General features: G+C 46.4%; 1 protein-coding gene across 6 annotated transcripts in view; it reads right to left on the reverse strand.

Moving 5' to 3' along the window:
• SZT2 (SZT2 subunit of KICSTOR complex) overlaps positions 1-22,988 on the reverse strand; it is a 54,901-nt gene that overhangs the window by 31,444 nt on the left and 469 nt on the right. For 3 of the 6 annotated variants that reach the window (XM_040073223.2, XM_058421802.1, XM_040073221.2), the window contains exons 3-23: positions 22,766-22,939; positions 22,249-22,419; positions 20,303-20,434; positions 18,159-18,318; positions 17,579-17,685; positions 17,186-17,396; positions 16,004-16,174; positions 10,715-10,946; positions 9,911-10,040; positions 8,570-8,712; positions 7,803-7,955; positions 7,342-7,456; positions 4,613-4,818; positions 3,999-4,223; positions 3,480-3,558; positions 3,055-3,152; positions 2,625-2,793; positions 2,029-2,143; positions 1,426-1,539; positions 737-937; positions 503-615 (exon numbers count right to left, since the gene is read on the reverse strand). In XM_040073223.2, coding sequence (XP_039929157.1) covers positions 503-615; positions 737-937; positions 1,426-1,539; positions 2,029-2,143; positions 2,625-2,793; positions 3,055-3,152; positions 3,480-3,558; positions 3,999-4,223; positions 4,613-4,818; positions 7,342-7,456; positions 7,803-7,955; positions 8,570-8,712; positions 9,911-10,040; positions 10,715-10,946; positions 16,004-16,174; positions 17,186-17,396; positions 17,579-17,685; positions 18,159-18,318; positions 20,303-20,434; positions 22,249-22,419; positions 22,766-22,939 — 3,219 coding nt within the window. Of the gene's footprint in view, positions 1-502; positions 616-736; positions 938-1,425; positions 1,540-2,028; positions 2,144-2,624; positions 2,794-3,054; positions 3,153-3,479; positions 3,559-3,998; positions 4,224-4,612; positions 4,819-7,341; positions 7,457-7,802; positions 7,956-8,569; positions 8,713-9,910; positions 10,041-10,714; positions 10,947-16,003; positions 16,175-17,185; positions 17,397-17,578; positions 17,686-18,158; positions 18,319-20,302; positions 20,435-22,248; positions 22,420-22,765; positions 22,940-22,988 lie in introns of those variants that run through there. The other 3 variants (XM_058421803.1, XM_040073222.2, XM_040073224.2) reach the window with 2 other exon arrangements.

Below are 22,988 nucleotides of genomic sequence, written 5' to 3' on the forward strand. Positions count from 1 at the left end.
GATAAACTCATGGTACATGGCACAGGCCCACTTTGAGGCACGTAGCAGCCACACAGAGCAAGTTCTTCCAGGCCTGCTGGTTGGCACAGTGCTGAAATCACCCGGGTCACCTCTGCCCATTCTCACAGCAGCCTGGCTGTAGAAGTCACCATTCTGGGAGCAGCCCAGCTCTGGGAAGTACAACACAACAGTCAGGAGAGGCTCAGCCAGCTCTGCTGGGGCCGATTCTGACCTCTAGGCAGGGACTGCCCATGGTTTCAGAGCAATCTGCAGCACAGTACCAGTGCTGCTGTAACAGGCTTGGCCCATAGTGAATGCATCTATCCACACACCTTCTAGATCACTGCTTGACTTCAGACACTGGATACAGCCTAAACTGCTTCCAAAGGTGGGGAAGAGCTGCCTTTCAGTCTTTCCCAGCCCTTTTAACTCTCCTGCTCTTTAACAGCTGCTGCCTTGCTTTCTGAGGGGTCTTGGGAGAAGGACAGCAGCACAGCAGTACCTGCAGAGTACTTGTGGAGCCAGTCATATCCCTGGTGCCATTACTGCCAACAAGATGATAGGATGCAGAAGCATCCTGCTGCTCCAGGGTCCCAGAAGCCTTGAGGGTTTCCTCTGAAATGGAGCAAAGAGAAACCAATCTGAGAAACCCCATCTGAGGATAAGACTTGAAAGCAAGGCTCCTGAAAAGCCTCACTGCTCTTGGTGCCACCACTGCCACACTCCTGGTCCTTACCTCTGATCACAGGGAGAGTGAAGGGGGGTTGATGGCCATCACGATCCCGCTGCAGGACCTGCTCCATGAAAGCCACATGATCAGCATCAGCCATGGGGATCTCCCGGTCACTGAGGTCATGCTGAAGGCACCCATGGAAGAGGTTTAGTAGCATTTCATTGGGCACAAACGAAGAGTCCTTGGTGACCTCCTCATTCTCTGCTTCAAAATAGAACCATGGCAGCTTCAGAGACAGCATCTCCATAGCCACCACCTGCCCAGGACCCCAGGAGACAGCCCTTTGCAAAGCAACATTTCCATATAGCCAAGGATTTCCCCAGCACCTCTCCAAGACTGACCTGGAGAATGTTGAGGAGGCCCTGGAATTATACCATTAGTTACCCTGTAGTGACCCACCCTGCTACTCTGACTGTCTTGGAGATGCTGGGGGTACACACAAGAAACCACCACCACCAAGCTACTATCTAGGTTTAACAATTTCAAAAGCAGCTCTTACAAATTATCATCCCAGGAAAGGCAGCAATGTAGCTGGACAGCCTTGGGGCTGCAGAGCTGGAAGAACAGCACTAAGCCACTGAAAGAGGCATGGCAGTGCTCACATGCTGCTGCCCAGGGGGACAAGCACGTGAAGCAGGCTGTCCACAGCCATGGAGGGAGGACAAGGAGGCAGGTAGTGAAGAGGCACCTACCTTTTGTCAGCATTAGAAAGAACATTTCAACCTGCTGGCACCTGGGCAAGAGCTTCATGAGGTTGAACTGGAACGGGATCTCATGCACTCGAAAGCCAGGCCCCATGTCTGGATCTGCAACAGAGATGAACAAGACCACTAGAAAACAAGCATTCCACAAACTGCTCAGGGAACTGTAACTTGAAACTGAGAACAGAGGAACTCTTCCTTAACATCCTTTACAACTTCTACAAACCCACTTGCCCAGGCACACCAGGCCTATTACTGAAGATGTGAGCTCATCTTCCACTTGCTCCTCTCACACAATTACAGAATGATTGATGTTGGAAAGGTTATCTGAATCAACCCCCCAGCTCAAGCAGGGTCACCTTGTCACCTCTCTAGGCTAGGCAGAAAGCCTCAATGTTTTTTTTTTTTTTTGTCTCCTCAGGATGAAGCCATTTCTCTGCCAACTTAGCATACATGCAACAAAGTGACCCACAGCCATCAAAGTCTACAAAGTTGTTGAAATACTTGTTCCACCTTCTATGGGTCCTGGGACATTCAAGATCTAGATTCTTCTTTGCTCCATCAAGCTTGCTAGGACATAGATGGTGGACTCACCCTCAGCAGCTTTGGTGTCTGAAGGAGGGCAGACCCACTCCTTGTTCTGGCACAGCTGGCTGATGTATTCGAAGGTCAGCATGGTGGCGATGCAAGCAAGGTCCCGGGGGTACAGCTGCAGTAAGCAGTTAAGGTTCAGTTTATGCAGCAGAATTATTATCCACAAAGGCAGAAGAAAAGAGTCTAAAAGCAAGGAGAGGGCACACCTACAATCCTGTTCCCTGAGTTGCCCTATTCTCACTCACTGCTCCCTCCTTCTCTACCAGCCCTTTAGCCTGTTTTCACCTTGCTCAGCAGGAGTGCTGGTAGTACTGCCTGCAGTCGCTGCTCTGGTCCAGCTTGCTCCCCTTCAGTGGAATGACTTCACAAAATAATTTGTATTTTCCCAGCTACCCTAAAGCAGCATTGCATCCACTGCACCGCAATCAAGAAACCTTTTATGGCCAGTGGCCCGTTCCTCTTTTAGAAATCTCATCTGTGACTGGCATTCCCATCTCTTTTGGCCCTCAGTATTTATCTGCAGTTTTGTGGTGTGCTTACACTGAACCCTTCTCCCTCCACAGAAGATCCTATACCCCTCCCCTTCAGGGACTCACCGCTTTAGGTATTTTCTGGTAGGGCAAGCCATGGAGGTGCTTCCAGTTCTCAGCAGTACTGTGGACAAGGCCACTCTGTGGCTCTACCCAGCACTCAGTGACCAGGTTCAGTTCTGTGTCCACTTCAATAGCCTCTACCTCTGTATCATTGTCATCATCTGTGGAAAAGCTGGAGGGAAGTCAAAAGGAAAGTCCCGTGAGGTGGCACAGAGCCAGCAGCCCACTGCAGCTCCTGTCAGAGCTGTGAGAGCAGCCACAGGAACCCAAGACTGGCAGGAGAAGCCCCAGCGACCTGGTGATCAATCCAGGACAACTGGTTATCTGTACTAGATGGTGGAGGTCTCCCTCCTTTCCACACTGACTGCAAAAGGCACATCTGGAGCCGTGACTCCACTGCCAACCCCCCCTGGGAGCAGAACAGCAGCCTCACCTGTCCTTGGTGGAGGTAGAGTGGGGTGGGAAGAGGATGTACTGGACGACACAGGTGTGCTTCTCCCTGTCACTGCTGCTCTCACTTGAGCCATCAATCTGGAGGGGAGACACTGCATGAGCTCTACCCAGCACCCCCCTACACAGCACAGCCCCATCACCCAGCTCCACTAGCAGTGGCAGAAAGAGGAAGCGTGTCCCAACCCCAAGAATTCCTCCAGCACAGCACACCGCTACCACAAAGTGGCTCTCTAACTGCAGATGAAGGTAGAAAAATGCCCAACCCACAAGCTGCTTTACTTTCTGCCTATATGTGTCAAGGCTGTGTGCTAGAAGCAGATGACAAATCCTATCACAGGAAGGTGAATCCACCCCAGAACCAACAACAAGGGACCGTGTCCACAAGAGGACAGTGCCCAGGCTCACCTGTATGGGCAGCTCCAGCACCATGTTGATAATCCCATCCCCACTGGATGCAAAGTGGAAACCCTCTGACAGACGAACCCTTGCAACAAAGAGGAAGTCAGACCTGCAGGACTTCTCCACCCATACTGTAAGGTTTAAATGCAAGAATGACCGTACCCTTCACCCCAAAACACCATCCTTCTCAAGACAGGGAGCTGCACACAGAGAATGGGGCGATATGACACGGCCAGAACAGCCTGTGTGAAGATCAGCACACTCCAGGCACAGTAACACCTCTTGCCCTTTCACATGTTTCAGGACATTTTCTCTCATTTTCCTCAACTACAGCTGCAGGATTTGGTAAAGCACTGACCCGAGTGTCTCTAGAAGCTGTGTACAGGACCCAAACTCTCTGCACAGCAGCTTTAACTGTCACCTATAAAAAGGCCTCATATATATAATACGCAAGGTCACCCTTACTTTCCTTGTATCCCCAGAACTAGCTAGGAGAGAGGAACCCCTGTCAAGTGTGCAACTTACTCTGTGAGTGTGGAAAGGAGCTGAGCCACAGCAGTGATGGGCACAGCCGGTGCCAGCCCTGACTGGACACTCCAGATCCAGCGCTGGTGGTAGAAGTAGCGGGACAGGGAAGCCAGGGTGGAAGAGGCAGTGCGATTGGCCACCATGGTGAGGGGACCAGACACGGGGGGATGCTCCAGGTTGAGGATGAAGGGCGCTCGATAGTCAGAAGGCAGCTTCTCATACCTAGGAGAGGGCAGAAGTGTGGCAAGCTGACGTGGAAAAAATCTGGTTTTTTTCTGTTTAGGGTCAGAGCTGTCTGGATTCACAACCCAACCCACTTGTCGGGCCCAGGACAGTCTTCCAGAAGCAAAACGTGTCTGGCCCAGCACAGGATCCTCCTCAGACAGCAGTAAATTTACTTCTACATCGAATCCCATTAGGAGTGACAAATCTGCCTGTCCACCAAGAATCCCTGCTGCAACTCAGTCACACAACCCAAACCCATCCCAACAAGCACCAGTTCCACTCACAACACTCTCATCCTACAACTGACAGCACCATCCACAGACCTTCCTCTTCCCCACTTTGCAGGGCAGGGGGGCTGTGCTGACAGCCTGCTACTCCATCACTACCTGATAAGCAGCTTCTCCAAGGGTTTGTGCAGCACAACAAGGCAGGGTCTGTCTGAGAGGGCTGACTGGGCCCCAGCCACAGGTGGGGACTTGGAGGGAGAACTACTGCCCAACATTTTCCTCTTCGCTTTCGGAGTTGCCTCCTTGCTCTGGACCCTGTGGGGAAAGCGCAGCTGCAAGATTCGGTCCCGTAACTCTTCCACTATCTGTCATGGCAAAAGCAAAAGGTAAACATGACCAACTTTGTCTGGAGACATAAACTACTCCAAAGGAGTGTCTAGAACAAGAGCTTGACCAAAAGGAACAGAACACTCCTTAAATACACAGAAGAGCAAGAGTTAAAGGTCATTTGATTTCTGAGGCACTAGCAAGACCAAGATCAAGATGACACAACGCCCTATTTTAAGTATTTTTAAAAGCAAAAGGAAGGTTAAAAAAACCCCAAAGACTATTTCAAGGCTAAAGAAGTTGCCTTCCAAAATTCAGACTAAAAACAAACTAATTGCATGCCAGCTCCTCCACAGAAGCAGTCTGAGCACCTACCCTCATTCTTCCCTCCTCCTCTCCTCAACAGCCCACAGTAAATGTAAACTAGTCCATATCAGCTGTGGGAACAGTCTGTCTCTGTGTTATGTATTCCCCCACTATCACGTTCTTTTGTCAAACCTCTATGGCAAAAGGTTTCAGGAGCCTGGGTTATTTTTTAGGTTAATTTTTTCCAATTACTTCCTGATTACTCTTTTAAGCTTTCAGTAGCTCTGAATATAGTTCTACCCACGCCAGCATCTGATTCCCACAATAGCCCAGTGTTTTCTTTGAAATTTCTATGGTTAGGTTTCTTTCCATGATCTTTGTTCAACTTTTTTCAATTTTTATTACCATTGTAAGCAAACAGAAGAACAGCAACTCTCCATCTTCCTCAACACTAATTATTTCAGTAACTTTTCCCATCATTACTATGTCTTTTTCAAGGAAAGGAATGTCCCCAAACCCAAATGTTAAACAAGAGTTCTTTCCTGCACTGTGCTGCCACTTGGGTCCCCTTCATGGTTTCATATTGATATCACAGAATCACTAATGGTGTTTAAGCTTCCAAACCCCACTATTTTGCAGTTACCCATACTGCCTTCCAGCCACCACTGTGCTGCTTAGGTGTCAACAAAGCACAGAGGTTGAAATAGCTTTGTGCCACCTGCACATTTCTCAGCTCATGTTACCTTTCTGCAAATTAGTTCCCTACCCTTTGCCTACAAAAAAGATTGGGAAAATCACAAACAGCTTCTGCTGTGAGGAAACACAGCACTTTTTCAATTTCCTTGCTTTGTTCCCCCAAGGTAGTTTCTGTTTTATGACACCCCATTCCTACAGTTCTACAGTTGTGCCTCATACAAAGTCTCACCAAAAAGCTTTCCAAAAGTCAACTGTACGAGGTGCTTTCCTTCCCCTCAGCACTGGAAATTTGAACTGCTCAGCACAAACTCCCCTTTCCCTTAAACAAAGCAGGCTAAGTTCTACTGCCATCCTCCACACTGAGTAGTAAATCAGCTCTATGGCAGGCAAAAAAAAAAAAAAAAAAAAATTGTGGATGATACAATTTATGACCTACATATAGCTCCTGCTGCAATGATCTGGAGCTTGCCCAGAGCTGCAGGGTATGGTGCCTCTCTCACACCTTCTTGATGAAAGAGATTAATTTGCACCTGCCAGAGGGAACTCCTTCAAAAAACCCTGTCACTTGGCACTACCAAGCCCACATGTTGACCCAGCAACCAGTGCCCAAATCCTGGATCCCCTAAAGTCATGAGGGGGCAGATCTGCCAGAGTGCCAGAACATTTAGTATTAGCTGGGCTCATTATCTCAGAAAGAGATGGTCCTTCCCACGTTTGCTAGCTTCTCCTCAGACTAGTCTCTAATACTAAAGCTAAGCTAGACAAACCAAAGATTTCTTTCATGAAGATAAAAGATCTAGATTTAATGATAAACCTCTTGTTTATATTAAAAAGTTCACACAGTTTAATAGCAGGGCATCTTTCTCATGCTTTACCTAAGAACATTTAGACTTGTCTCAGCCATTATAACTGGAGAATCAATCCACACAGTAACTCCACTTTCTGCATCTGACATGGGCAGCTCATTTCTTTTGATACAAAAAGGTTATTAAAAGTCTATCTGACAGACTTTTATCCTGAAAACATTTCCTAGGTACTAATTTTTTTTCTCTTCCTGTACTGCTTATGTGGGGCATTGTTTGCATTTTAACTATTAACCTCCTCCATGCCCAGTAGATTCAATACACATATACTGGAAGAGATAGCCCAGGGAACATGTAGTACATCTACCACAGAGGTCTTTAGAGATGAGTCAGACAAGAATCTGCTGCTCTTTACAGATGGTATTGATTGTGCTTTGGTCAGAAGGACAGGCTAGATAACCTTTGAGTAATTTCAAGCCCCACAATTGAATTAAACAGTGGGAAAAACATCCATGTGACCAGCTGTTTTATTGATCTTTGAGTCTTTGGGTTTAGATCTTTCATAGACTTAACAAAGAAAGTTTGTCCTAAATGACCCTTCCTGTTACAGTAGATTCAAACCCATCTAAACCTTAACATAGTAGTTACTTATTAGAGGGCAGCTGCCCACAGTGTTGACTGTCATCTACCCACCATTTCCCTGTTCAGAACTTCTTGCTCTGCTCCTGCCTCATGAAGAAGACAGCCAGCTCTCACCTTGTTCCTGGCCTGTGCAGGTGTGCCAATGGGGAACCCCAGCCGGAGAACCATGCAGGGAGCTTTGGAGATGATTCGTACCACATAGAACGAGGAAGGGGTAAGATCCTCAGACCTATGGAGGAGGGATTAGGACAAGGCTGAAATGGCATACACCTTGCTACTCTGACATGCCAGACCAAGCAGAGGTCTACTCCACAGAGCCCAACAGCCCGCACAACTTCACAGTAATACGCATCAGTTTTAGCATGCAGAAACCCCCCAGTCGGTTTCCCTCTCCCTCCGGGCTGCACCTGGAACACGGTGGAACAGTTCAGAAACTGCAGGATTTCACACCCCCTAGTCAAGGTCTCATCCCCTCCTGTAAACATCTGCTTCAGGCCCACGGCAGCATACTGGTCTAACCAGATCCTTGGTGTGGCCACGCCAATTCCCACACGGCACTGCTCAGAGCCACTCACCCGTGGATCAGCTTGACGTAGGAGTAGCCCTCCACCAGCACGAAGCTGCTCCAGTCCCGCAGCAGGGAGGTGAGTGCTGAGTGGGAGATGCGGCACTGGATGGTGCTGTAGCGGCCGTTGTTGCCCGGCGTGTGCAGGTGCTTGGGCACAGGCCTGCAGGATGGGGCAGAAAGTCATTCCACAGCTGCAGTTTCTCTTCTTCCCCCCAAATCCACAGAGGCTTTGCTACATCCATCCTACTCCGACTGGTCTATCAGCCTTTTTCCTTCCACAGCAGCCAACGAACAAGCGCCTCCCCTAATCAAACACTGGGGATAGCCACACTGCTGAGTGCACTGGAATTTCCACACTGCAGAGAGCACATCCCTTGTATCCTATCTCCCTCCATGCAATATATGACTATTGTTTACATTACTCTGCAACTAGGACCAGCCTCAGAAAAGCAAAGCTTTTGGGAAAGACATTTTCCAGCAGCAAACCAAAACATGTGGGTTAGCTCTCAAATGAATGGTCCCACCCCCCCTGCAACCAGGAAATCAAACCTCCAGAGGGATTCAAGAAACAATATATCTTCCAAATCAAAGGTGACTTCCCAACCTACTGTTCCTCTGATAAACAAACCTTTAGCATCCATCAGGCCCCGCCAGTGAGAGCCTTCCCTTGGCCATAGGCACCTGCAGAAGAGCTGCAAGTCCTCAGCTGGGCTGAACTGGACACCCAGCTTTGCCAGGCCCACAGTGTGCTCACGAGCTCAGGCCATTACATACGTGTCATGCTCCAGAAGGACGACTATACGGTGCATGTGCAGCCACCTCTGCCAGAAGTTGGCATCCATGGAAAGGATAGGCTTCCAGTAGGAGGCAAACTGGGAATGGCTTGAGTCAGACCCACTGTGCTGCAGAGATAATACCTGAGAAAATGACGGGACAATATTCAGCATGAAAGTTCTCCACCCAGAGAGAACAAGAATTTCTTTAGCAGCTGAGCTGTTGTAGGCCAAGAATGCCACATCCCTGGCTTTGGGTAATTTCCTCTGAATAGAGTAAATGTGTTCACATTGAAACACGCAGTACAGCGTAAGCAAAAATAAATTAGGCTCTTGAAATGTCAAGTTAATTAGGAATTTAACTACTTAGCATCAAGTAAATCAACCATGAAAAAGACGGCATATGTAATGATGTTTCTCATTGAGAGGGGGATATATGGCTTGTGTCAGCAAAGTAATTTAACACTGAGATTACTCATCTGAAAGTGCTCAGGCAAATAGTGTGCCAGAATGGGTGGCATTGGGCAACTCTAATAGGTTTGTATGGTGACATTGATTCCACCAACTATAGCAACTCTGCTGACAGAAATATAGTAGTGGTTAGCCATAAGATGGGAGGTTCCAGATATACTGTAGGATACATAGCCCTACCTAGGGAAAATGTGCTAGGCAAATCTAAAGAGCTTAAATAAAATAAAAGGGACAGTTCTCTGAAGTTAAAGCTCCCCTAGCTTTAAGATCTGCAAGTCTTCATCTATGCCAAGGACACTGGTAGCAGGGAACAGATAATATGCTGGCTCTTCTGCTTAGTGAGTTTCAATGAGTTTGAATTTTGCAGTGGAAACTATTAGCTCATATTTTGTTTAGTTTATGCTGTGCAGATGACAAGTATCTCTCTTGCACCTTCCACATGACTGCTCAGAGCAATGAGCCTACTCAACAACTATTCAGCACATTGTGTATCTTCACCTGACACTACTGAGCTACATCTCCAGGGCAATGGTTGCACTGCCAGCAACAACTCTGTGCCTATGGGGTATCCACTGAAAAAGCATAGCAAAAGCAATGTGTCAGGCTTCCCATCAGTCTCACATGTCACAACACTACAGGAGAAGGTTTCACAGCACACTTAGGAGACTTGCTGTTGGGCTTAGTGGTGCAGCTGCAACAATTAAGACATGGGGTGATGTCTCAGAGGGGGAAATGTATGGCATGAGATGTTCACTGCACCACAACTGAACTCTGACTGAGATGAAGACAAGATGAGCAAGAGATGAAGCCTGAGTACAAGAATAGGCAGGGGAGACAACCTGTCCCATGCTAAACAGAGAGATGAACATACCGGAGTGGTGGAGCCTGGGGGGATGTAGAAGAGGGGCACCCCATTCTTGGTGCTCTCAGGAATGGTAAAGTGTTCTGGGACTGAGTCAAAAGACTGCAGATGTACCAACATCTGGTCTGTTTGGTTGATGCTGCAAAAGAAGAGGCAGTTAGCCACAGAAGCCCACGCTCTCCCCCTTGCTGCCCCGTCAGCACAGAGCATGCACACACAGCACTCCCTGTGTCCTGGGAGCCCATCTACACTAACAGAGCTTTATGGGGAACGCTATGATTCCACATCCAAGTGCAAAGTGTGTGTTAAAGGGGCTACAGTGTAGAAGCCTCCTACATACGGAGGATGATCAGAGTTGGAAACTAAGTGCTAGAGGAGAAATCTGCCAAATAGCCAGGAGTAACAGTCACCCTGGTCAGGAAACAGTTGTGACCCATAAGCACTTCAGCCCAGAGACACGTGTGATGTGTTTGCTGCTTCCAGTGTAACCACGCAGCACAGCTGCATGGGTGTGCTATAAGAACACATGACCTCCATGGGATGGCAGTCAAAGGTAAAGTTTGCATCCCAGGATCCGGATTCAGGAGCAGCAATATACCATTACCCTGAAGCATTCTTAAAAACTAGATCACAGACCAATTTGAGTCTTTTCCTTGGCTAGACAGCAAGCTTGTTATCAGTCATGCCCCTTCCCCAGAGCACATTCCTTTTGAACCCTGGGTTGGGACAGCTACCTGCAAAACCCTCATCCTAGCATGCCAAGGAAGGGATTACTTGGTGACACTGGAAACTGCTGGGCATGGTCCAGCTCACCTCTGCAAGGTGTTCCAGAAGCGCCGGATGACTGTGGTGCGGTACAGACTGGTGATAGGCTTCCTCATGGTGCAACTGATGTCATGCAAAATGTCATAGCTTCCCTCCATTGTCACTTCCACCCACGTGCTGCGTTTTGATGGGTCCAGGGGCCAGGGTGTCACAGCTAAGTACTCAATCCTCATGTTATGCTTCCAAAGCAGCACTAGTTTCACCTCCAGCTGAGACCCACCTGCATGGGAGCAGAAGAGCAAGTTCAGGTGCTTGTTCTGTACACATCTGAGCTTTATCTCTGACTAGGGATTCATGAGTATCATGAGATTGTTTGATTGGTGAGGGGAACAAAGTAATCTAACAACTGTTTGCTTTGGCTGAAGTCACTCTCCTCTCCAACTGAGGGAGGTTTTGCTTGCACTGAAGCACTTGGTGAAGAGTTCTCAATTCTTTAAGTGTACATGTACTACCTACACTAGAGAAGGCAACTGAAACTCAGAGGAGGTGCTGACATTTGCAACGGGCTCTCCTCTTCACAGCCTCATTTTTGTTTCCAAGAAAACTGTTGTTCTGCACAGATGAGCAGGGCCATTCAACTATAAAGTTTTGTCATCCACACTGCAGAGTTAATCCATCCCATCACAGAAACACAGGCATCTGATGGACACAGATCATAAACAACCTGGAAGGTGAGGCCTAACTTTTGAATTAATCTCTATACATCCTGCACAGACTGTATTTCATGCAATCTAGAATTTCAATCTTCAAGGCTTCTCACCATGTTTACCTTCTCTTCCCAAAGTTAAGATGTTAAGAAAGAATATTCACCTATTCTTCAAACTGTACATTTTTACCATTTTCTTTAAGTAAGCCCGTCTAACAAGATCAACAGAAACACGTGACAGCAGGCCTCACTGAGCCAAAAGAGCAGACAACTGTTCCAATCCTGCTGACTGTGCATGCATATTTGTACTGAAACATCCCAGGGAAACACATGACCACGATGTGATTTCAACTGCTCGATCATCTATTCTATGTCCAGTCTGCTCCATAGTTTGCCAGACTTGCAGGGTTTGTGTGATAAGTGATTGGATGTGCTGGAAACCTTCTGAACAGATCATCAGCCTGGATGCTCCGTTTCCTGCAGAGTTGCATTTGCTGCTGCCATAGGCACATCATGCCATTCCCTTCACGGGCTGATTGAGCTCCACTTTAAAGACATCATTTTGCTCTCATGGTCCCTGCTGGGAGGCTCCCTCAAAGTAATCTTCCCTCATCAATGTTTAGAAGAAACCTTCCAGAGTACATGCTAAATTCACAATTGGTTGTTCTTTTGATGAGATTATTTTTATTCTGAGAAACTTCATTTCCATAACATTGACAAGGAGTGTGCAGTACTAAGAAATCCTTACCCAGTTCCAGCTGTTACTGTGCCAGAACATTCATTCCCCTTAACAGACCCAGACCTTCCTGCACCTTAAGAATTCACCTTTCTTGAACAAAGATGATCAAAAGTGTACACTGTATTTTACCTGTACTTAATCTGGGGGATTAGTAGGATTTATTTAAGGTCGCTAATATTTTCTACAATGGCTTGTGTTACTATAAATGCTCTTGCCAGGACTGCACCATCTGTTGTTTCCTATGAAGATTGTCTTGTCTATCAGAAAGGCTAAAGGAGAATTTATAGATTCATCTCTTTATATTTCATAGTGTCACCTCACTCTTATTGCTTTTGGGCTCATTCACTGCTTTCTGCACAAGATTTTGGTTCTCACAATAAAGCCTTTCTACTTCATCAACAGCAAACGTGATAAGTAAATTCCCACACTTTTACTCAGATCATTAATGAAAATATTTCCAACTTCCACCTCTGTTTCCATTAGTCATCCTGGCTTCACTCCTGTGATCCCACACAAACAAAACTAAAAACATGCAAAATATTTGCTTAGTTTGAAGTCTAGATGAATTTTCAGCTTTTATTTTACTGCAAAGCAATCTCTTTCTGGTTCCTGAGTTAATAGCTAATAAAATTTTTTCAACTTTGATTTCCTTCACAAAGTCCAGCTCTGTTTTTTTTTTCAGAAAGCTCACTTTGTCTTCCTGATTCCTCTCCTAGAGAATAGCCATTCTCACTGCTCAGCTAGTGCCCAGCCAGCTTTGGTGCTGGACTGATTTCACAGAGGAAGATTATGTTTTGAAAACTGTCCTTCAGGCTGCCCTCAACACAAAATGGTCAGTGAGATTTTTGTTGTTGTTGTTACAGAGGGGGATCCCATGACAGTGTCCCAGAAAGTAAAAGAACTGGGCTCCATTACACAGCATGACCCCGTGGCTTCTGTCCCTCCCATACCTTCCAATCCTTTCCCCTTCATGTGCACTTCTGCATGCCTAACTAACCAAGTTGCCTCCTAAATGCCTAAATATTTAAAAATCAAACAGTGAGGGTAACCAGAGCACTTATAAATATCACAAACAACATCTCCAGGCAACTCTGAGCACAAAGCTAGCTATTTATTCTATTTTGTCTTTGGTAAAGCAAAGGAGAAAAGTGACAGTGTCAAAGTCCACAACCGCACTTTTTTCCTCTTGCTTCACAGCCAGCTGGCTCCTTAAAAGCCTTTAATTGGCAAGTTTTGGCAATCCAGGTTAATTAACTGTTCTTTGTTACACACTCCTCTGTAGAATGGCTCAGAGAACCCCGATTAGCCAAACATGCTTTTCCTTAGCAAAAGCAGTGCTGAATATCTAAAATGTCTTGATCACTTCTCAACTCTAACCTGTTAGTTCAGCAAATTTTTCATCAAGTCCCCAGAGCATTTAGCCTTTCACAAGTATTAAGTAACATTATCTGTTACTAGTGTGAAGGCAGCATAGAAATGCACTCTATGTTTTTGATACTTCTGATATTTAATTTTTAAATTTCTTCTTAAAAGATACACAGAAAGTATTTCTGGCTCAAGAAGCCCCCGAGCTGCAAAGAGCTAGAGAGGGTTCAAAGGAAGGAAAAAGGAAAGGAGAATGGAGGTTATCATCATGTGTGTTTATCCTGCTCTTACTCCTTCCTGTGCACTTGCCCATAGTTATTCACCACAGAAGGTCACTCTGATCCAGCAGCTGCTCTTCTGCTCCCTGCCCTTGTAAAAATGGGAGATCAATCCATTTAGCATTCCAAGGAGTAAAAGCCAGCAGGCAAATACCTGGAGGAAAATGCAGGGAGCATGGTAACATGTGGTGATATTTCTAACACATTCCTCCAGAGTGCAGGAATTCACTGCTTTACAATATCCTGAGCCAGAGGTTGTAGCTATACCTTTGTACAAAAAGATACAACATGAACTTGTCTGACTGCTTTTTGAATGATTCATACCTGGTGAATGCTCTTCCAGCATTTCTATACAGGACTACACAGTCACCAAAAGCACTTCAGCATTGCTGCCACATTAAAGGGAAAGGGTTTTTTTTTATCTAGCACTGCTCAAGCTGTAAGTGAACTTGTGCACAGAAGAATAAAAGACACTGAGGGTGGACAGGAATGGACTTGTCACACTGTTTCACAGGCATTCCTAGACAAGGAGAGTGCAATGGATCTAATCTGCCAGGACTTAAGGGAAGTAATCTCATGCCTCACCTACATTAGTAAGAACAATCTACAGACATTACTAGAACAGCTGTTTCACCAGGAAAACTTCACAGATACTTACTTTTAACAGAAAATTCCTGAAATAAGAAATTAGGGAGATTTGCATAAGACCAACTGCAGGAATTATCCTGCCTAATATGATTGCTAGCAATCCTCCCACCAAAAAAGGTGATTTAGATCCATTCAGTTTGTAAGAAGCATCAAGGCAAATGAACTTGCAATTGCAAGGCATCACAGAGGAACAGGGAGGTGAACAGAGCAAGACACACTTAAGAGTACTATCATGTAAAGGACAGCATATTTAGGGACTACTAAACAAACAAAACCCAATAAAACACCCCCAAAGATGCATCAGCTGAAAGAAAAGGGCATGAAAGACTCAGGGATTTCTGCAATACAATTATGGAGAAAGTTCACGTGATTCCCGGTCTATCAGATTCGATATTTTACTTCAGAATCAGGGAAATATTAACACTGTTGAAGAAGACACTGATAAAACCACACTTACAACACTCTTACCAACCGTTTTGAGAAATATGAGATCAAACTGAAAAGAAAACAACTTAAGGGGAAAAAATTAAGCGCTATTAACCCACATAAACAAAACAGAAAGCCTGCCCTTACAAAAGAAAGGTGAAATATTGGCTTGCTTAATATTAACCTGCCCAAAAGGAAGGTTACAAGGAGAAAGATGTTGTTAAATATGTTTGTGCAAGTCAGAGAAGGAGGATAAACTTAATTAAAGATAACAGTCACACAGGTCTAACTTAGTCTCAGGGAGTTTAGAAAGCAAGCTAAAGAGCAATGAAGCTCTGGGACAGTCTTCCAACCAGAGCAGTGGCAGAAGGGATTTACATTTTTTTTAGGCAGTAAAATCACAGAAAATATCACATGGCAAGTTTGGAATGGTTTTGGAGTTAGATCACAGACTTTGACTGTCTGACTTAAAACACATTCTAGTGTAGTAATAAGCTTGCATTTGGATTTTTTCATCTCCCCTTCAGTTAAAGTACTACCACTAGTGACAGGTGGAGATGGAAATTTAGGTAGGATGTACTGGCACTCCTAAGGATTATCAAACCCCTGCAGGTCCCCTAGTCAGCAGGTAGTTCTCACACTCCAGGTACCATGTCTAGATTTTATGGTCTTCTAGAATTGATTATGGTCCTGACTGATGTGACATTTTCACCTAACAATATCCTTGTTTTGCCCAATTTCTTCCTCTGGAAGACCGTAGTTTGGAGCCATTAATTCTGGTGTACCAAAAGGCTCAATTTCATATTAGTATTTTGGAGTGCATCTAGCAAAGAACTAGAAAGGGACGAAGAAAAGGAGAAATATAGATGAAATCCCAAAAAAACTCTGCAAAGCTCAGTTTCTGTCACTAGTTTCTCTACAACTGTGGCGAATCATTTCCAAGATACAGAGCATCACTGGCTGTCCCTCCCCAGACATAACCAGAGGGTAAACCTGGCAAGTGCACAATACTGGGCAGCCCTACATCAGGCAATGATTCACGAAAGCAGAGTTTGGGGAAAATGCCTCCTTCCTCTACAATACCTCCACTGCTGAGATGGCAGACCCTGTGCTTTCCCCTAAGCAGCTGAGGACAGAGTCCTGGCTGAGTCTCCAGCCCTCGAGGCGGCAGTCACCTTTAGTGATGTTGACCTCACGGATGCTGTAGCCCTCGCGCAGCCGGACCGAAACAATGCTCACGAGGTCGGCGTGCACCTCCTTCTCCGTGTGCTTCTTCCTCCGCATCGCCAGCGCGGGGTTGCTGCTCGCAGACACCAGGTGCTCATTGAACAGCCTGTGCTGGGACACTGCAAATGGCAGAGATGGGTTTGTGAGGGAGCAGCTCCCCTGAGCCCCATCCTGTAGCAACAGGCCTCCCCCCAGAGCTTCATAAAAGCTGCCAGGAACACTCGCTCGCCTGAGGAACAGTACATCCTTCAGGCACCACTTACACCCACTCCTGATTCTGCAATACAGCAAACAGGTTCATTAGTGTGGCCAAGAGGCCTGGGAAAGGGACAGGGTGGGGTGTCAGGCACTGCTTCCCCTCAGACAGTTTTTGTGGCAAGGCACGCACTGCAATTTCACACTCAGCCTAGCCAGGCAGAAACTGCACATCTGTTTCAACAGTCACACAGCAAGCTTTGGGGCTTTACCAATTTCCCTGGAAAACTCCGAGTTCCCAGGTGCTTTTTAAAAGGTATCAGGACCTGATCTTTTTAAGATTCAACGTTTCCAAGTCCCAAGCCAGCTCTCTTCAAACTTGCCAGTTTATGTGGCTTCTGCTGCCAAGTTACAGAAAGAGCAGATGGCACCAGCATATCCCTGGGACATGAAAGGGTATTTCTGTGTCTTACCGGTAACTAAACTAATCTCTCCTGGCACACTCTCAGTCACTAACAGTCACAAAATAAGAACAACCAGGAGAGGCATTTGGGACAGTTGTCAGGGGTCTAGTTTTTCAGTCCAAACTGCCATCTGCAAGCACTGTTAGGATAAGCTCTCCAGCTGCAAGCTAGCCAGTGTGCATGGAAAGGTGGGCAAGAGCTTCTGATCTCCCCCAAATCCCAACACAGTGAGCCTAACTGCAGATTGCTGAGCCACGGGAATGGTGGAAAATGGGACATTTGTTTTCCCTGGTCCACCCAATTCCTGGAACAAGGAAGGGATTCACAGGTAAGGCTGTATGACCAATTGTGCCCACAGCCTACAGAAGGCATGACGAGAGAGTATCAGCATGACCAAGCCTGGGGAGTCACCCCAAAGAGAGGTGCTCTAAGGCATCCATCTGCTGGAACAAGAACATGCACATTCCTCACCACAGTAATATTCTGGATTCAGGGACTCCCCAGTACGCAGAAAGGAGTACAGTAGAAATGCCTTGTGATACACATTCAGATCCAGGCTCAGGGGATCCAGCTCAGGGCACGTGGAGAGGTAAGCACCAAAAGTGGCCATGGCGATGAATTTCATCAGTTCTACATTGGGAACATGGCCAAAGCTGCAGTCATAGGAATAGACACCGCCCACCTACGGGATGGATAAAGGGGACACCTGAGAGAGAACAGCAGTGCTGAGAACAAGGCAGACGGCTGGTCAAAGATTCAAACAGGCAGAGAAGGCCCCCACTTCTCCTCTGGAGGTGAATGCCACCGCCACCAATCCACCTGCCTCCCTCTAGTACCCACACTACCAGGTACCAGCAGACATACCTGCACAAAGGAGCAGGCCACGGTGCCACTGCGCAGCTGGTTGAGTAAAGTCTCGCACACAGCCACATCGGGGACACTGGTGACGCCATCCGTAATTATTATAATACCTGTAAACAAGGCAGCATCTTAGTGCATCTTCCATCTCAAACACCTATCATTCTCCCAGAAATCCACCAGACATAAAGTTCAGGCAGGGCAAAAGTAGAAGGAAAATCCCGAGGCTGGTTTAGAGCTTCCAAAGCATTATGGAGCTGGCAAACATCCTGATTAGGTACAGCACAGCACACAGAAAGGGCACAGCTCTTCACACCCCGGGTTGCCCTGAGCAACAGTCACGGCTGCACAGTCTCACAATCTCCCCAACACTGACACACAGCACTTGGCACAGTGTGGCCCTCCCCATTCCCAACACCACAATTTGCCCCAGAATGCAGAGTAAATGTCTCTGTTGAAATTCCATCCCTAACAGAAAGGTCTATGCACACAGCAGACCTTATAAAATTAACCTCAGCATATGGCAGGAGGAATACAACCCTTTGCAAACAACCAGGCAAACCTTAACCCCGAGGATGCAGCCAACCTGCGCTGGAGTTGGAGGGCAGCAGCTGCAGGGCCAGGATCCCTTGCCGGACCATGCTGACCAGGCCAACGTCAGCAGTGACCACAGACACACTGGGCTTCCTCCCAGATGACTCCTGCACATCACTAGGGCTCTCTTGGCTCAGGGGGGATAAATCCATCTGAAAAAGTTAAAAAAAAACAAAACACAAGGACACATGGGGCAGATTTCAGCTCAGCTCTGGTTCTTGCTCTTCCAAACACCTTCAGTCTGGTGGTCCCATGGTACTCTGGAGCACAGCAGCAGACTCCATTTGTAGCCTTAACTTCCAGATGCTCTTAAAATCCTGGTCACTTGGGCCCCTTAGAACAGCTGGGCAAGGCTGCTTGAAGGTAGAGGGACAGCATGCTCAGAGCTTTATATTAAGATGATTTCTCATAGAAAGGGAAATATGAGACACTTTGAGGTCACTAAAACTCCTCTGTGGAGCAAAGCAGTTCCCTGTTAAAGAGATGGTGAATTCCTCTTTCTCCCCATGTCATTTGGTAGAAGCTGCAGCTATTCAGCATCTACTCAATCTACTATACTCAGCCCAGAAACACTGGAGGGGCAGAGGCAGCTACATCTCACTTGTGAAGCTCTGCAGCAGAGGGAGCAAGGAGCCTCATGAAGACAAGGTCTAGTGCTTATGCATTTAACCCAAATGGCCCTTGTTATGCAGTGTTGATATAAACAAATGCAGGTAGGCTTCTGCATCTTCTATGAAAAATATCCCCTGGGCAAAGGCTGAAATTTGTATAATTACACCAGTGAGAAACCTACTGTATTCTTAGTCCCTTAACCCCCACAAGGCTCTGGCAGTTCAACCCTGTAATAAAATACTGCTTCGTTTTTACTGCTAATGCAGAGAACAGCTGAGACCCCTCCCCTACAAAGCTACAGATGATTGGAGCTGGGAAAATAAAACTAGAACTAACTAAACTTTTGCTATGCACAAATGGGAGCAGTCTGTGCCTGTGAGCAAAAAATATTGACTGTCCATCACTTCAATTTGCCAGATGCCTTAAATTCAGACACTTGTTAACAATGATACAGCTAGTGCAACTTCAAAAGCAAAAAAAGTTTCAGTCCTTGCCTTCCCCTGGGGCCTCCCACCTCCACCCCACAGCCTGTGGCAGGACTCACTAGTCCCTCTGGCCTGCAAGAGCGTCTCTCTCCACCATTTGCATGGAAGAAGTTACAGGGTAGTTTACCATAAGAGAAATATTGCATCAAGCAGGAATGCATACAAAGCACTGCAAAAACACCACCTGGACTCACCAGCCGAGGTATTTACTTCCGGCAATCTACTTTCTGTTTCAGGACTGGCAGTTTTAGCATTGAAACATATAAATTTCAGCTAGAATATGAGATTCCAAGCACTTCAGATATGCAACTGTAAATACATCACCAGTAGCCTCTTGGTCATCTGATTTTGGGACTTTTTTTTTTCCTTTTTGCCCAAACTCTAATAACTAATGCTAACTAAGGGCTAAATAACCTCAGCCAGACCAGCAATGACTTTGACTGCAAGAAGATCAAAAGCAGCATGGCCAGCAGGTGAAGGGAGGTGATCTTCAAATGTCCCTTCCAAACCATACTGGGATTCTATCATTAATTTGCTGATACATATATCCATGGTTACTAAGCAGTATCTGTCACAGATTTCAAGGAGTACTTGAAAAAAACTGGCTGTTTATTCAGCTTCATGGCCAGTTTTCATGGTAACAAGGAAGTATTTTCATTCAAGAAATGTAACAAGGGCTCAGAGCATATTTACTGCTATTTATAGACGAATTATATGGACATAATCACCTCTTCCATCATCTTCTTTGGAGAGAAAGCACATCCTATCATTTCTCCCATGATATATAGTTAGGCTGTCTTACTGCACAATAAGTTTGGGGAAGGTAACCATCCTCACCAGTCCTTCTAAATACTTAATGGTTCTGCTTCCTCAGTGTTCATGTCTCATTACTGGATCCCACAACATTATCTCACCAACTCCTTAGCTGTTCCTTCTGCAGACCTATGCTGCTTTTCCTCTTGCCACCCCACTTCAGAGGGGCCGCAGAGTGCACATCTCCAGGAAGCCAAGAGAGCCCAACCACCTCTGCCCTCCTTACCTGTGGTTTGGGTTCATACTGCTGCTGAAGCATCTCTGCCACTTTGTTTTCAAAGGCACAGAGCTGTGTGTAAACTTGGTGCAGAAAGGCCTCACGCTTCGTCTCATCCAGCTGACAGCCCTGGAATAAAACCTGGACCAAGGATACACACATCAGTCACCAAGTTAAGATTTTATAGCACCAGCCCCCAAGGTGGTACACAGGAACACAGTTCTGCACAGTGAAGGTCAAACATGTCCCTGACAAAGCATAGGTACAGCTCAGGCCACTTGTCTCTGCTTCTGCTCAAAAGCCTGTGAGCAGTGGTACCTCATGGCATCTGCTGTGCATCCCACAGCAATCGTTTATGTGACACTGGGAAATCTCCTTCTTGGGCAAGAAACCTCTGCTTCATTTGACTTTCTCCAGGATAAGCAGTTATTAGGAGAAAGTGATGTGGGAACATTGTTAGAAACCATTAACTATAGTTGGATGCTTCTAAGGAAGGTCTGTTTGTTCTAATCTACCTTACCTATAGACTGATCAAATGATCTTCCAAGGGGAACAGCAAATTGAAATACCGAAAAGAAACAGAGTGGACATTACAAACAAAGCTGAGCGATGTGACAGAGTAAGCCTGCCATCACATAAACTCCCCAAGGTGACAGACCTGACACCTGTGTTTACAGATGTCACCCTACAGGCTATCCCTGTCCACAACCAGACACAAAGAAGATACAACATGCAAAGACATCAGCAGATTGGTGGGATGCTGCATGTTATCAACATTCCCTCGGCCTCATATGGTCAATAGTGACACAGGAGAAATAAATGATTACCACAGAGTCTGTCCTGGATGAGTGATACACACATACACCTTTTCCTCCATAAAAGAAACGTAACTATCCAGTTGTACCCTGAGATCATAGCTCATGGCCTCATATATAAAGTGGGAATTTAGAGAGGTCCAAAGAAAAATGTAGCAACTTCAGAGCGCTCAATATAGTGTAAATAGGGGAGATACTGAGGCACAGCATGATGGTCTGCAGAACTGCTGAACAAGATGACACATAAAGCCTCAATGGCAAAAGGAGAAATTCCTGCTACACTTACTCTAGCATCTCAGAACAGACCAAAGTGATGGCCACGCTCCTCAGGTACAACACAAACCCTGGCAGAAGGTTTAGGCAGGGAGGGGAAGGGGAGGGAGGGAACAAGCATAGACTAACAGGCTCCTCCTCTTACCACACACTTCCCCTGGTAATAGCAAAGGGATGATATACACCACCATAAACACATAAATTGTGTGAAAACACTGTAAGGTGGAAGAGATGAAGGATGAACTTCAAAAACAACATTGGCCCCATAACCAGACTTGAATTTATTAAACAGACCTGTCCTGACACAAGTGAAATCTCACTGATAAATCTCAATACTGGGGCTGGCTGCTCCCTCCAGCAAGAAGAAGCACAGTCAGTCACACCAGAGCAAAAAGAACAAGATTTGTAGGAAGAGGCAATTATCTTTGAATTAACCACTGCTACAGAGCTGGAACAGGCAGACAAGCTTTTTGGTCATAGAAGCCCTTCTTGAATGCGTCAAGCTAATTAAACAGGCAAAAAGAATGAATAAACAGAAATTAAAAACAAAAACAACCCCCAAACAACAAAACGAGAACAACAACAAGCACACATTTGACATGAGGCAAATATTCCCTGTGGCCCAATTCTAAGATCATGCCTGAGGGCAGCGTTCTCTAGAGAAACCTCTGCTTCCCGCCCAGGAAGGAGAAGTTGCTCACACACACTTCTGCATCATGCCAGGCCACGTGTTTTAGCGAGACAAGCCTGCAGCATCACAGACAGCAGAGCCCAGGTGCCACCTGCCCTGCTCTCCTTGTGCTCACAGGACACCCACACAGCACAGCGAGCTGCTCTTGCCATGCCAAGGGAGAGCCTGAACTTTACCTGGTGGGACTGCAGGCCAATGATGGAGGAATACACCTGGATGGTGACAAAGATTTCTGGCTGGTAGATAATGTCTGAACCAGGGATACGAAAGGGTCTTAACAATCCCACCAAGCATCGGGAAAGGGCATGAAACACTTCATCAAAAATTATCTCCCCCGTTGAGTCATCCTACAAAAGCAGAGAAAAGGAACAGCTTTTTCATCTTCTAGGACCTTCAATCTCATGATAGGTTGTCCCACTCCACAGAGCCAACAGCAAACATCCTTCTGCAATGGCAGCTAGATTAAAATGACAACTCCTGTAAACAGAAGTCACACATTAAGCATCCAATGGAGAAACAGGATTTGCCATTAAGTTCCCGGTCACGGGCACAGCACGGCTCCCTCCCAGGAAAAGCAAGACTTCTGCAAAAGTTCAGACTGACACTGAGAACAACAAACCTTTTCTCAGCAAATAGAAATGGGTTTCTGTTTTAATGCAGGACACCCCAGAGAGAGGCAGTTTCTGCTCTTACCACAATCCCCGTGGAAGGGCTCAGATCAAGCTCAATCACAAATCGGTACTGACGGGCCAGGAAGGTGACCCGTGTAGAGGGGACGAGGAGGTAGGGCCTGGGCTGGACCGGCTCATCCGGCTGCCACCCGTTAGGCAGGATGCTGAGAACATCAAGCTCATTTTCTGACTTTACCTGCCAGAACAAGCAAACGGTACGTGAGAGAACATCGAGCCACAGCAAA

This window comes from Hirundo rustica, chromosome 9, assembly GCF_015227805.2.
Source record: "Hirundo rustica isolate bHirRus1 chromosome 9, bHirRus1.pri.v3, whole genome shotgun sequence".
In the NCBI taxonomy this organism is placed as follows: domain Eukaryota; kingdom Metazoa; phylum Chordata; class Aves; order Passeriformes; family Hirundinidae; genus Hirundo; species Hirundo rustica.